This window comes from Chaetodon trifascialis, chromosome 23 (assembly GCF_039877785.1).
Source record: "Chaetodon trifascialis isolate fChaTrf1 chromosome 23, fChaTrf1.hap1, whole genome shotgun sequence".
Taxonomy (NCBI): domain Eukaryota; kingdom Metazoa; phylum Chordata; class Actinopteri; order Chaetodontiformes; family Chaetodontidae; genus Chaetodon; species Chaetodon trifascialis.
Window position 1 is genome coordinate 14,216,433 of NC_092078.1, and position 12,366 is coordinate 14,228,798.

At 43.8% G+C, this 12,366-nt stretch overlaps 1 protein-coding gene across 1 annotated transcript; it reads left to right on the top strand.

The window, feature by feature from the left end:
• The first annotated feature begins 5,824 nt into the window (after nt 1–5,824).
• On the top strand, nt 5,825–7,481 carry LOC139351406 (uncharacterized). The gene is made up of 5 exons (XM_070993282.1): nt 5,825–5,882; nt 5,983–6,687; nt 6,791–6,916; nt 7,127–7,164; nt 7,362–7,481. Exons 1-5 carry the CDS (start codon nt 5,825–5,827, stop codon nt 7,479–7,481), a joined length of 1,047 nt encoding a protein of 348 aa, XP_070849383.1.
• The last annotated feature ends 4,885 nt before the right edge of the window (nt 7,482–12,366 follow it).

Below are 12,366 nucleotides of genomic sequence, written 5' to 3' on the forward strand. Positions count from 1 at the left end.
GAGCTGGAAATACGTCAATTGTACTTTGTTTCTGTGGAAGAAGAATATGTCTATCAAGCTTTACGATGTCATTTTCTTTTGAAAATAGGAGCATTGCTGTCAAATTTCACCACAATATCCTGAATGTAAAGTCTTGCACTGCAATAAACTAATAAAAATTGCTTTCCAAGCCTCCTGTATACAGTATGACCTGTGCTGTCAAATGTGCAATTTCTCTACTCTCAGTAAAACTGGACTTGACAACGTGCATACACACAACCACACACAACTCATCTGTGTGGTGCCTGTGGGCTCAGGCACTTGAGAGAGCGTTCACACTGGAAAATTAACATTAAAACTAAATCACTTCCTGCATAGGAGGACCTGGAGAGAGACTGTATGTCTGTCTGTGCTGCACTGCTCACAAAGCAACAACCTTCAGCTCTGAGAGAGTGTATGATAGAAACAGGCCATCACAGGCCACACCTGTCTGTTTGACACCCCCACTGACTGAAAGATGCTCAGTCGTAGTGAGAAATCATTTCCTGCTCACAGATGAGTTGATGTCATGGGAGAGCACATTCAAAGATGCAATTTGTAATTCATCAAAAATCATTTTTATTTATTCATTCAAGTGTGATTTCTCTCTCTCTGGAAGTGTTTCCCTGTTCACATGACAAAAAAAAGCATTTGGGCAGCTGCGTCATTGCAACTGTGAGACTGTGAGAAAGCCAAACTTACAGATCAATCTTAAAACATGACTGGGTTCTTCTTTCTGGTCCCTTTAAAAGGAATAAAAAGCATATAAAACCCTGAGCAACAATAATGAACCTTTCATGAACAGACCTCAAATTTAAGAGCAAGCCTCTGCAAACATCAAACATGACTGATACGGTTGTGACTCAGCAGGGCCAGCCTTCTCATAGCAGAGTGACAACAGGACTCACCAGCATGTCATTTCTGAAAACACTCATTGAACATGCTTTCAGCTAGTGAGTGTACACCTGAAGTGGACTGACAATGCCTTTCCCAGATATCTTTGCAGGTTGTTTATTGTGACACATTGAGACAGAGGTGTAAGGATGCTCTTTATCCTCCATGTGGTCGACAGTCAAACATTAGCTCTCACTACAGTTTGGTCGTGTGCTCTTCGAGGCAACTCTGCTCTCTTTGTCTATGTGGTTTCAAGCAGGAAGTCTCTGCAGTGTTTTCATGTACAGTAGTCACACAGCATAACTCTAATGCCCAGTATGTTTTAAAATTATGGAAGAAATCATTTGAACAATCAAACTGATATATTCATTTCCAAACATTTAGCAATGCTCTATTACAAATGTGATATTATGATGTATAAAAGTCAGCAAAGCTAAAATGGTGCTGAGTCGTCCTGAAGTTGTGAAATAATAAATAGTAATTCAATTCAATTCAATTCAATTCAATTCAATTCAATTCAATTCAATTCAATTCAATTCAATTCAATTCAATTCAACTCAATTCAACTCAATTCAATTCAATTCAATTCAGTTCAGTTCAATTCAATATTCCTTTATTAGTCCCGCAAGGGGAAATTCCAGTTTACAGCAGCACCGGTAAAAGATAGATAGATAGATAGATAGATAGATAGATAGATAGATAGATAGATAGATAGATAGATAGATAGATAGATAGATAGATAGATAGAGTAAAAACAATAAGTATATACAAAAGAGTATAATAAAAATAAACATCATCTTAAGAAATTGTAAATTATATTTGTTATGTACAGGATGGATTGGACAAATTATTGTGCCGATATTTGCCTAGATTGTATTCAAAGATAATTTACTGATAATTTACAGATTGCAGTCTTGGTTGTATAGTCCGTGTGATGACCGAAGTAGTTATGGGGACTCAGATGCAGACCCAAGTGTGGAGTGACCAGTTAAAGGGTTTATTGTAAACAGTGTTCTGGCAACCTCTTGAGAAAATGGTATTGTGATGAGTTTGCAGAGTGATGAAGATGGCACAGGATCCAGGGGAGACGTGTGGATCCTGAGGACATAATGAAGTGCGTTGTGGCGGACAAGAGTCTCCGTAGGTCGAGATGACACGGTTGAAGCTGTCCCTGTGCGATGACATGACCCAGAAAAATGACAGACTTTACATGAAACTCACATTTCTTGGGCTTAACATACAGACGATTCTCCAGGATATGCTGTAGGACCTGTTGAACTTGTTGTGTATGCTCGTCCTGTGACTGAGAAAAAATTAGAATATCGTCTAGGTAGAAGGACACAAATCTGTTAAGCATATCCCGCAACACATCATTAATAAGAGTTTGGAAAACAGCGGGAGCGTTTGTTAGACCAAATGGCATCAGAGGATATTCAAAGTGGCCCAGAGGGGTGTTGAAGGCTGTCTTCCATTCATCTCTCTCTCTTATCCGTATAAGGTGATATGCGTTATGGAGATCCAGCTTCGTGAACACTGTAACTTTGCATAAAGGCTCCATAGCCCCCTTCTCTGGACGAGAGATATTAAACATTCTACTGGCGGGGAGCTTGGCCCCCGGGAGGAGGTCTATGGCCGTATTGTATAGTCTGTGGGGTGGCAAGGAAAGGGCTAAATCCTTGCTAAAGACTTGGGACAGTTGGTGATACTTGGGAGGCACAGAGGATAAATCTGGTGACTCTTAGGAGACCACAGGCAGTGATTCAGGGATCGGTGAGGCAGAACGAAGACAATGGGTGTGACAGAATGAGCTCCAACTGGTTATACTAGCAGTTTGCCAGTCAATATTAGGATTGTGGACATGTAGCCAGGGAAGCCCAAGAACCACAGGTGAAGTGGAGGTGGGGAGAACACAAAACCGAATCTGCTCTCTATGGTTACCAGATAAGATAAGGGTTACAGGAATGGTGAATTATCATCGGCCACTGAATGTACTAGTGCCGTGAGTGGCGCTTGACTATGATGACTCTGTGCAATGGCTGGTAAACTTACTCCAGGAGGAGGGCTGGGTTGAGAAACTGCTCGGCTCACCAGAGTGCCCCCTTTCACTGGTGAGCCCCGTCTTTTGGCAAGAGAGAGCAGGAAGAGATGTAGTGTCCAGCTTGACCACAGCAGAGGCAGAGTCTCATCCGTATCTGCCGTTGTCTCTCGCTGGGGGTTAATTGCGCTCGACCCAATTGCATAGGCTCCCCCTCTCGGGGGTGCTCCCGTTAGTCTGGGCAGAGCGGATCTGGGAAGGGAAGGAGATGGAAGAACAGACTTCGGTTGAGCAGTGGGGGTGGTCTTAGAATCCCTGGCTTCTCCCTGACTCTCTCCCTCAGTCGGTTATCTAATTTAATAACTAAGGACACGATTCCCTCAAACGAGTCTGGCTCATCCCGTGGAGCAAGCTCATCCTTTAACTCCTCGGATAACCCATTTAAAAATAATGTCACAAGGCCATTCTCATTTAAGCCACTCTCTGCGGCTAGGATGCAGAAATCCTGTGAGTACGTGGCGACCAGATCAGCGCCCTGCTGAATAGACAGAAGTCGTTTCGCTGCCTCCTGACCATGGACAGAATGATCAAAAACCCTACGGCGTTCAGAACTAAAACTACCAAAAGACTCCAGCACCCATGACTTGCTCTCCCACAAAGCTGTCACCCACTGTCCCGCTTTCCCTCGTAATAAATTGATAACATAAGCTATCTTAGCCCGATCACCGGGATAGCTGATGGTCAAAAACTAATGAACACTGCAGCAGGAAATGGTTACAGGACCCTGGATCCCCAGAATACTGCTTGGGAGGAGGGACGAAGGGATCTCTGGAGGGTGGAGGAGAAGCGGAGCGGGTGGTGAGCAGAACCGGATGACTCTGGGGAGCCGATGGAGACGCCATCTGGGGAGAGAGCTGCAAGAGGTGAGTGTTAATGCGACTCATACTGGCAATTAAATCCTGAAGGGTGCCTGTCACCTCTCTCAACATCTGCTTGTGGCATTCAACTATCGCCCCCTGATTACTCAGAGCTTGGTGGATTTGGTCTGAGTCTGCTGAGTCCATGTTTAGGCCAGATTACTCTGTGATGACCGAAGTAGTAATGGGAACTCAGATGCAGACTGAGGGTTTATTGTAAACAGTGTTCTGGCAAACTCTCGAGAAATTGCTATTGTGGTGAGTTCGCAGAGTGGTGAAGACGGCACAGGATCCGGGGGAGACGTGTGGATCCTGAGGACATAATGAAGTGCGTTGTGGCGGAAAAGAGTCTCTGTAGGTCGAGATGACACGTGGTGGTGAAGTGCAGGAGAGGTCCAGAGGTCCAGTCCAGTGGCGAGGTGGCAGGGATGATGATGCAGGGAGCAGGACACTGGTAACTGGAACAGGAGGACCCTCTGCCGGGGAAGTTTAGAACAAAAATCCAGTGAGCAATCACGAAGTATACAAGAACAGACTATCACAAGGGGGTATATATAATTCACTAGGAACTACGTAGAGGGCTGACTACACCACTGAGAGGCAGAAATAATCTGGCGACGAGCCCTCCACTGTTTGCCGTCTTTATATCGTCCGGGATTGAAATGGGAATCAGCTGAGTCAGTGCCAGCACCCAAAACTCTGCCCAACCTCAGCCGCAAAAGGACAACACGAAAAGACCAGCCCCACACATTATAAAGGAAACTAAAAAAGATAAATATCGCACCAATCATGACAGTCTGACTGCAGCAGGAAGGAATGACCTGCAATAATGCTCCTTCACACACTTAGGATGTAGCATACTGTCACTGATGGAGCTCCTCAGTGCAGTGAGTGTGTGTTGGAGGGGGTGGGAGACACTGACTGTCATGGAAGACAGCTTGGCTGTCATCCTCTTCTCCCCCACCACCTCCACCAGTTCCAGAAGGCATCCCAGGACAGAGCTGGACTTCCTAATGAGTTTGTCCAGCCTCTTCCTATCACCTGTTGTGATGCTGCTACCCCAGCAGACTACACCACAGAAAATGGCATAGAAGGTCTTCAGGAGTGCCCCTCACACCCCAAAATACCTCAGCCTCCTGAGCAGATAGAGTCTGCTCAGGAGGCTGAGGTAATTCTATAATGTTTGCAAATATGCACCCAATTATTTCAGTATTTGTCACTAAGAATACAGTAAATTATGGGTAACATTGGCAGAAATCCTCAGGACCAGCTGTGCTTCAGGATTAATGTCCACATTGGTGTTAGCCTGAACGTCTCATGGTGTCCACCCACAGTGACCTGGTATTTCTGCCTGACAGTTGTGCCACACAGGTATTCCATTGGCTGCTGTGTCAGCCAAACAGCTGCCACGATATGTTTGGAATGAAGCAGGTGAGCCAATGAACATACAGCATGGAAAACATGGCACTAGTTCTTTTTTCAGCTAATCTTGAAACAAATGTTTCAGTCCCCATTTGTCTGAAACAATGTTCACCTGTCTGTGCAGACACTGACAACAACATCTAAGAGTCCACAGTGAAAATCACTGGAGAGAACGGTGGCACCAATTATTAGACACACCACACCATTACTAATACATGAGATATTTAAAGTCTGCAAAAAGCTCCTCCAACAGCCGCAGTTCTTGAAGTGGTAAGATTGAAGAACAATTACAAATGCTCATGTTGCAAAAAATAGGACTGACAATACCATTGAGGGACATATTTTAGATGTAACATGTACAGTAAAAAAAAGATCGTAGATCTCTCTTAATGCATTGCATTAAATACAACACTGATCATGTGATCACTGACTCCAGCTCAGGACATTAGGTGGTTCTTCACGTTAGCCAATCACAGTCTTCTCTTTGAAGAGTGGAGAACATATTGAGATTCATTTCATTCAGCACAGCATTTGGAACATGATGAAGACTCTGTGGTTGGCTTTGTATTTGACTTATCTGTTTTTGGGAAGAATCGGTAAGAATTTGTTCTAACTTTATTTAATATGATGGAATACTTTGCATGAGATTTGGATGATCAATTCAATCTGCTCTTTGTGGATCTCTTTTCTCTTCAGCTCAGACAACTGATCTGAAATCATCCACATATTTACATCAAGAGAGTGGATTTGTATCAGCAAATGTCGGTGACAACGTGACTTTGCCATGTTTCTATGAAGGTGAAGCAGTGATGTTCAACTGGTATAAACAAACTCTGGGACAGAAACCAAGGCTCATCTCTACTTACTACAAGTTTGACAAAAATGGAAATTTTCACAATGAATTTGAAAATAATCCACGTTTCACATTGGACACTGAAATAGGTAAAAATCACTTGAAGGTGACAGATCTACGCATTTCAGATTCAGCTGCTTACTACTGTGCAAGTAGCTATTATTACAACTTTGAATTTCGAGACGGCATTTTTGTCAGTGTAAAGGGTTCAGGTGTGAACGTCACAGCTTTGGTCCATCAGTCAGCATCTGAGACCATCCAGCCAGGAGACTCTGTGACTCTGAACTGTACAGTCAACACTGGGACCTGTGATGAAGAACACAGTGTTTACTGGTTCAAGAACTCTGAAGAATCTCATCCAGGACTCATTTACACCCATGGAGGCAGGAATGATCAGTGTGAGAGGAAACCCAACACACAAACACACACCTGTGTCTACAACTTGCCGATGAAGAGCCTGAATCTGTCTCATGCTGGGACCTACTACTGCGCTGTTGCCTCATGTGGACACATACTGTTTGGAAATGGGACCATACTGGACTTTAAAGGTACGTAAGATGAAAGCAGATGTTTCATACAGACAGTAGCTATGATTGTTATTTCCTCAATATTCTGCAGCTCTGTAAAGTCTCTTATAATCTGGATCTGCAGATGAGGTGGAGTCCTCTGTCTTGGTGTATTTCTTGAGTGGAGCTTTGACATTCACCTCCATCCTGGTTGTTTTACTGGCGTATGCAGCATATGGAAAGAACAACAGAAACAGCTGTCAATGTGGACGTAAGTTAACTTTCATTGATCATTTTTGATCGTGTGTATTTAGGTACTTAATACTGGAGGAGCATCCAATTGAAGTTGATATGGATTATAAAACCAACCAAATCAAGACAGAGGTCATAAATTGATGGAGGCTTTACATTGTTAAAACATTCTTCTCACCACCATCTCACTGACTTTTGAAAGCTTTTGTTGATTTTAATTCTTAACCAGACTCAAGATCTTCAGCTGCCTTGACTCCAAATGCAGTGGTGAGTATTTTTGAAGTACAGCAGAAATGACCATTTTCTAAAGCACAGAAGTATTATTTTCTCAGTGTTGGTATATCAGTGTGATCACTGTATTTTCCAGGTGTTGCTGTTGCTCTCTTCAATACAGACATACATACATCAGAAAAGTAATGTAGACTTTTTTGGTGATTAAATGTTAAATGATGTTTTCTTGCCAGGATTGTCAAGATTCAGACAGCCTCCATTACGCTGCTTTGAGGGAGCACAGGATCAACAGATCGACAAGACAGAGGGACAAAACACAAACTGAATGTGTGTATTCAAGTGTAAGGCAGTAGGAGCTGGAAATACGCCAATTGTATTTTGTTTTGGTGGAGGAAGAATATGTCTGTCAAGCTTTACGATGTCATTTTCTTTTGAAAATAGGAGCATTGCTGTCAAATTTCACCACAATACACTGAATGTAAAGTCTTGCACTGCAATAAACTAATAAAAATTGCTTTCCAAGCCTCCTGGATACAGTATGTGTTGTCAAATGTGCAATTTCTCTACTCTCAGTAAAACTGGACTTGACAACGTGCAAACACACAACCACACACAACTCATCTGTGTGGTGCCTGTGGGCTCAGGCACTTGAGAGAGCGTTCACACTGGAAAATTGACATTAAAATTAAATCGCTTCCCACATAGGAGGACCTGGAGAGAGACTGTATATCTGTCTGTGCTGCACTGCTCACAAAGCAAAAACCTTCAGCTCTGAGAGAGTGTATGATAGAAACAGGCCATCACAGGCCACACCTGTCTGTTTGACACCCCCACTGACTGAAAGATGCTCAGTCGTAGTGAGAAATCATTTCCTGCTCACAGATGAGTTGATGTCATGGGAGAGCACATTCAATGAGGAAATTTGTAATTCATCAAAAATCATTTTTATTTATTCATTCAAGTGTGATTTCTCTCTCTCTGGAAGTGTTTCCCTGTTCACATGACAAAAAAAAGCATTTGGGCAGCTGCGTCATTGCAACTGTGAGACTGTGAGAAAGCCAAACTTACAGATCAATCTTAAAACATGACTGGGTTCTTCTTTCTGGTCCCTTTAAAAGGAATAAATAGCATATAAAACCCTGAGCAACAATAATGAACCTTTCATGAACAGACTGATACAGTTGTGACTCAGCAGGGCCAGCCTTCTCATAGCAGAGTGGCAACAGGACTCACCAGCACGTCATTTCTGAAAACACTCATTGAACATGCTTTCAGATAGTGAGTGTACACCTGAAGTGGACTGACAATGCCTTTCCCAGATATCTTTGCAGGTTGTTTATTGTGACACATTGAGACAGAGGTGTAAGGATGCTCTTTATCCTCCATGTGGTCGACAGTCAAACATTAGCTCTCACTACAGTTTGGTCGTGTGCTCTTCGAGGCAACTCTGCTCTCTTTGTCTATGTGGTTTCAAAGAGGAAGTCTCTGAAGTGTTTCATGCACAACAGTCACACAGCACAACTCTAATGCCCAGTATGTTTTAAAATTATTGAAGAAATCATTTGAACAATCAAACTGATATATTCATTTCCAAACATTTAGCAATGCTCCGTTAAAAATCTGATATTATGATGGCTGAAAGTCAGCAAAGCTAAAATGGTGCTGAGTCGTCCTGAAATAATAAATAGTAACTCAATTCAATTCATTTCAATATTCCTTTATTAATCCCTCAAGGGGAAATTCCAGTTTACAGCAGCACCGGTAATAGATAGATAGATAGATAGATAGATAGATAGATAGATAGATAGATAGAGTAAAAACAATAAATATACAATATAAACAATATATAAATAAACATCATCTTAAGAAATTGTAAATTATATTTGTTATGTACAGAATGGATTGGACAGATTATTGTGCCGATTTTTGCCTAGATTATATTCAAAGATAATTTACAGATAATTTATGTAACGGGTGTGCATTGTCTTTAGCAGTTCATGTCTGATTAAATGCACGTCCATTATTCCTTGTATTTTCTGCGTTGTGTTCCTTGTTGTGCAAGATGAAAGAAGGACCTGGACCACGACTGGTTGTGCTTTAATGAAGACAGGATTCTAGATTTGTCTGTACAAATCAACAGAGAGAAACACATGAGGTTTTGCTAACACGCAGCCTCCTCCACACAGCACACAGGTCTCAAGCTCCTGTTAGCAGATAACACACAGAAATCCCTGTAGGCTAGCATGTGGACACACGTCTAACTTAAAGCTAGCAAAAGTCAGTTTGCAACCTTTATATTCGATTGACACATTAGCTGCATGTTCACAACCTAGACACTAACGTTTATACATGCATAAAACAAAGCTGCATTGTCCAAAAACCAAAACAAATATTCGACAATGACTAGCTAAATAATACGTTACCTCCTCTCAGCTAGCCTGGCGCAAACTGAGAGAAGCACGGGAATGACGGCTCAAAGCCTGCGACCTCTTAAAGTGATAGTACAGGCATTTATACTTAGGTCTGAATACAACACACAAGCATAAATATAGCAAATAAAACACACCTTACACATATAGAGAACAATATTCAGGATTTGGTGACATTTCAAATGTACAAATAACGATATAATTTCAACCTGGTTACATTCACCTCTTCTGAAATTCACCAACATCCTGACAATAGAAAACAACACTTGCCCCCCCCCAAAAAACTTGTTCCACAGATATCTGCATGTACTAATGCTCTTAACCAGTCTTAAAAAACAAACAAAAAAAAAACACATGTCCCGATAACATTACCAACATATATCAAGGCTCAAGCAAGGAGAGACTGGGAACGGCTCCCAAATAAAACATTTGTGCCTTTCAGAAATGGTTTCTGAACCATGGATTCTATGAGTCTGTTTACTGACTTCACTACTCTTCCTGCCCATGTTCTAACATGACCACCAGTGGCAGTGTCTGCGTGCGGGTCAGTGTGAACCAAGGTGCCAGCGTGTGGTGAAGTATCTGAGCATGATCTGGCACAGGTGAGATGGATGGGCAATCAGCAATGACACCAGCAGGACCGTGCACAGGACCAGACTGGACCAGAGTAAATCACTCAGACATTGAGGCTGTAGCATCACCACAGTCACAGTCTTCCCGATCAGACTCCACGCTGGTCAAAGTCTGATCATTTGCTTGGGCATCCAGATCCTCATCCACCCCAGAGAGTGGCACAAAATTGACCTCCAGCAAAAGATTCCTGTGCACAGCCCTTGTGCGCCCCTCTGCATCCTGTATTTTGTAAACATGGATGTCTGGGTCGGGGTCACCAATAACTGTATACACTCCATCCTCCCATCCATGCACGGTGGATCAAGTGGTAACTGTCGCCTCACAGCTAGAAGGTCCCCGGTTCGAATCCTGCTGTGGCGCTGGTGGCGTGTCCTCCACCATGCCTTTGGTGCTGCTGCTCGAGGAAAAAAGGGGGCCGTTCTGTGTGGAGTTTGCATGTTCTCCCCGTGTTCACCCAGGGTTTCCTCTGTAATAACCCCCACTAAAAACATGCAAGAAGATCACCACCTGACCAATGGTGACCAAAAAAAAGATGGGTCCCCAGGCGTGGGCACCGGCATCAGCTGGCAGCCCACCGCTCCTGGTCTGCCGCGGAGGATCAACAGTCCAAGGATGGGTCAAATGCGGAAATATAATTTCACAAGAAGCATGGCGTGTAGTGTAACTCACTTGTGTGACGTGATAAATAAAGTACGTTTCTTCTTCTTCTTCTTCTTCATTTGTCGGCCAACTTTTTCTTCCCTCGTTCTCCCTTATTTGCCACCAAAACATGATCGCCCCATCCACCCCTGACACGTCTGTTATATTGCCTGGTGCTGCTGCTCAGTGGAAGAATGTTTCTGGGAAATTTCCATAGCACTCTTGAGGCCAGAAAGCAGGGACTTGGCATATGAGTCATAATCAACAACTCCTGAGTTGTTCAAAACCTGCCGAAACAGAATATCCACTGGCAATCTAGGAACACGCCCAAACATCAGAAAGAATGGTGCATAACCTGTAGTCTCATGAACGGTGGCGTTGTAGGCAAATGTGAGAGTCTGGACTTGTTGTGGCCACTGGTGTTTTTCCTTAAGGGGGAGGGTACGGAGCATGTTGCCCAAAGTGCGATTGAATCGCTCTGTTCCCCCATTGCCCATGGGGTGGTAGGCTGTCGTGCAAGACTTTGCAACACCGGCTAAATGAACAAGCTCTGCAATCAAGTTGCTCTCGAAATTGGTGCCTTGATCAGAATGTATCCTCTCAGGGAAACCATAAACACAGAACACATTGTCCCAGAGCTTTTTGGCAACCTGCTTTGCAGTCTGATTGGCACAAGGAATTGCATGTGCAAGTTTGGTGAAATGGTCGGTGACCACTAGGACATCCACAGACTGCTGCTTGCTGTCCTCTGCGGACCAAAAATCCATGCACACTAACTCCATTGGTGCAGAGCTCTTGATGCTTTCCAGGGGCGCACGAGCAGCAGGTTCCGGCGACTTCCCAAACACACATCTCTGACAGCATTTGACATGTGCCCTCACGTCCCTCTCCATATCACGCCAGTAAAAGCGCTGCCTTGCAAGTGAGAGAGTACGGTCCTGACCCTGATGACCTGCCAGATCGTGAATGCCCAACAGCGCCCTTTTCCTCAGACTCAGAGGCAGCACATATTGAGATCTTCTCTGCTTGGACACGGGATCTCTCATCACCCAATACAACACTCCATCACGAACTTCCAACTTGTCCCATTGCTTGAACAATCTGAGGACCTTTGAGTCAGCGCCATACCTTTCACACCTAGATGGTCGCTTCCTGGCTGTAACAAAGGGCAACACTTTGGAGATGCTGGGGTCTTGCTCTTGACTCTGCTGCAGCTCCTGGGCAGAGAATGTGGATGAAACATCCTGACCACTCGACAGCTGTTGGATGTGTTGTGCCAGACAGAGTGCTCTGGACTCTGCTGCATCAATCCAGTCACAGTGTACCCGACAAAGAGCTCTGATCTCGGCTGAATCACATGCCACCTTGGGTGACGGATGGTCCCCTGATCTGTAGCCTTGAGACTGGCAGCTGACCCTGAAAACGTTCTGCACAGAGTCCTCCTCTGTCCCATTAGCTTCCCGAATCAGAGTGGGATATGGTTCCTCCAGCAGCCTCTGACAAATGGGTTAAGAGAAAAGGTCGCGACTCAAGGCAT

What these genes read in the sequence shown, in the direction of transcription:
- LOC139351406 (XM_070993282.1), top strand. Translation starts at nt 5,825, where the DNA reads ATGATGAAGACTCTGTGGTTGGCTTTGTATTTGACTTATCTGTTTTTG. An exon ending in TCTGTTTTTGGGAAGAATCG is followed by an intron (nt 5,883 to 5,982) that starts GTAAGAATTTGT and finishes TTTTCTCTTCAG; the next exon opens with CTCAGACAACTGATCTGAAA. An exon ending in CCTTGACTCCAAATGCAGTG is followed by an intron (nt 7,165 to 7,361) that starts GTGAGTATTTTT and finishes TTTTCTTGCCAG; the next exon opens with GATTGTCAAGATTCAGACAG.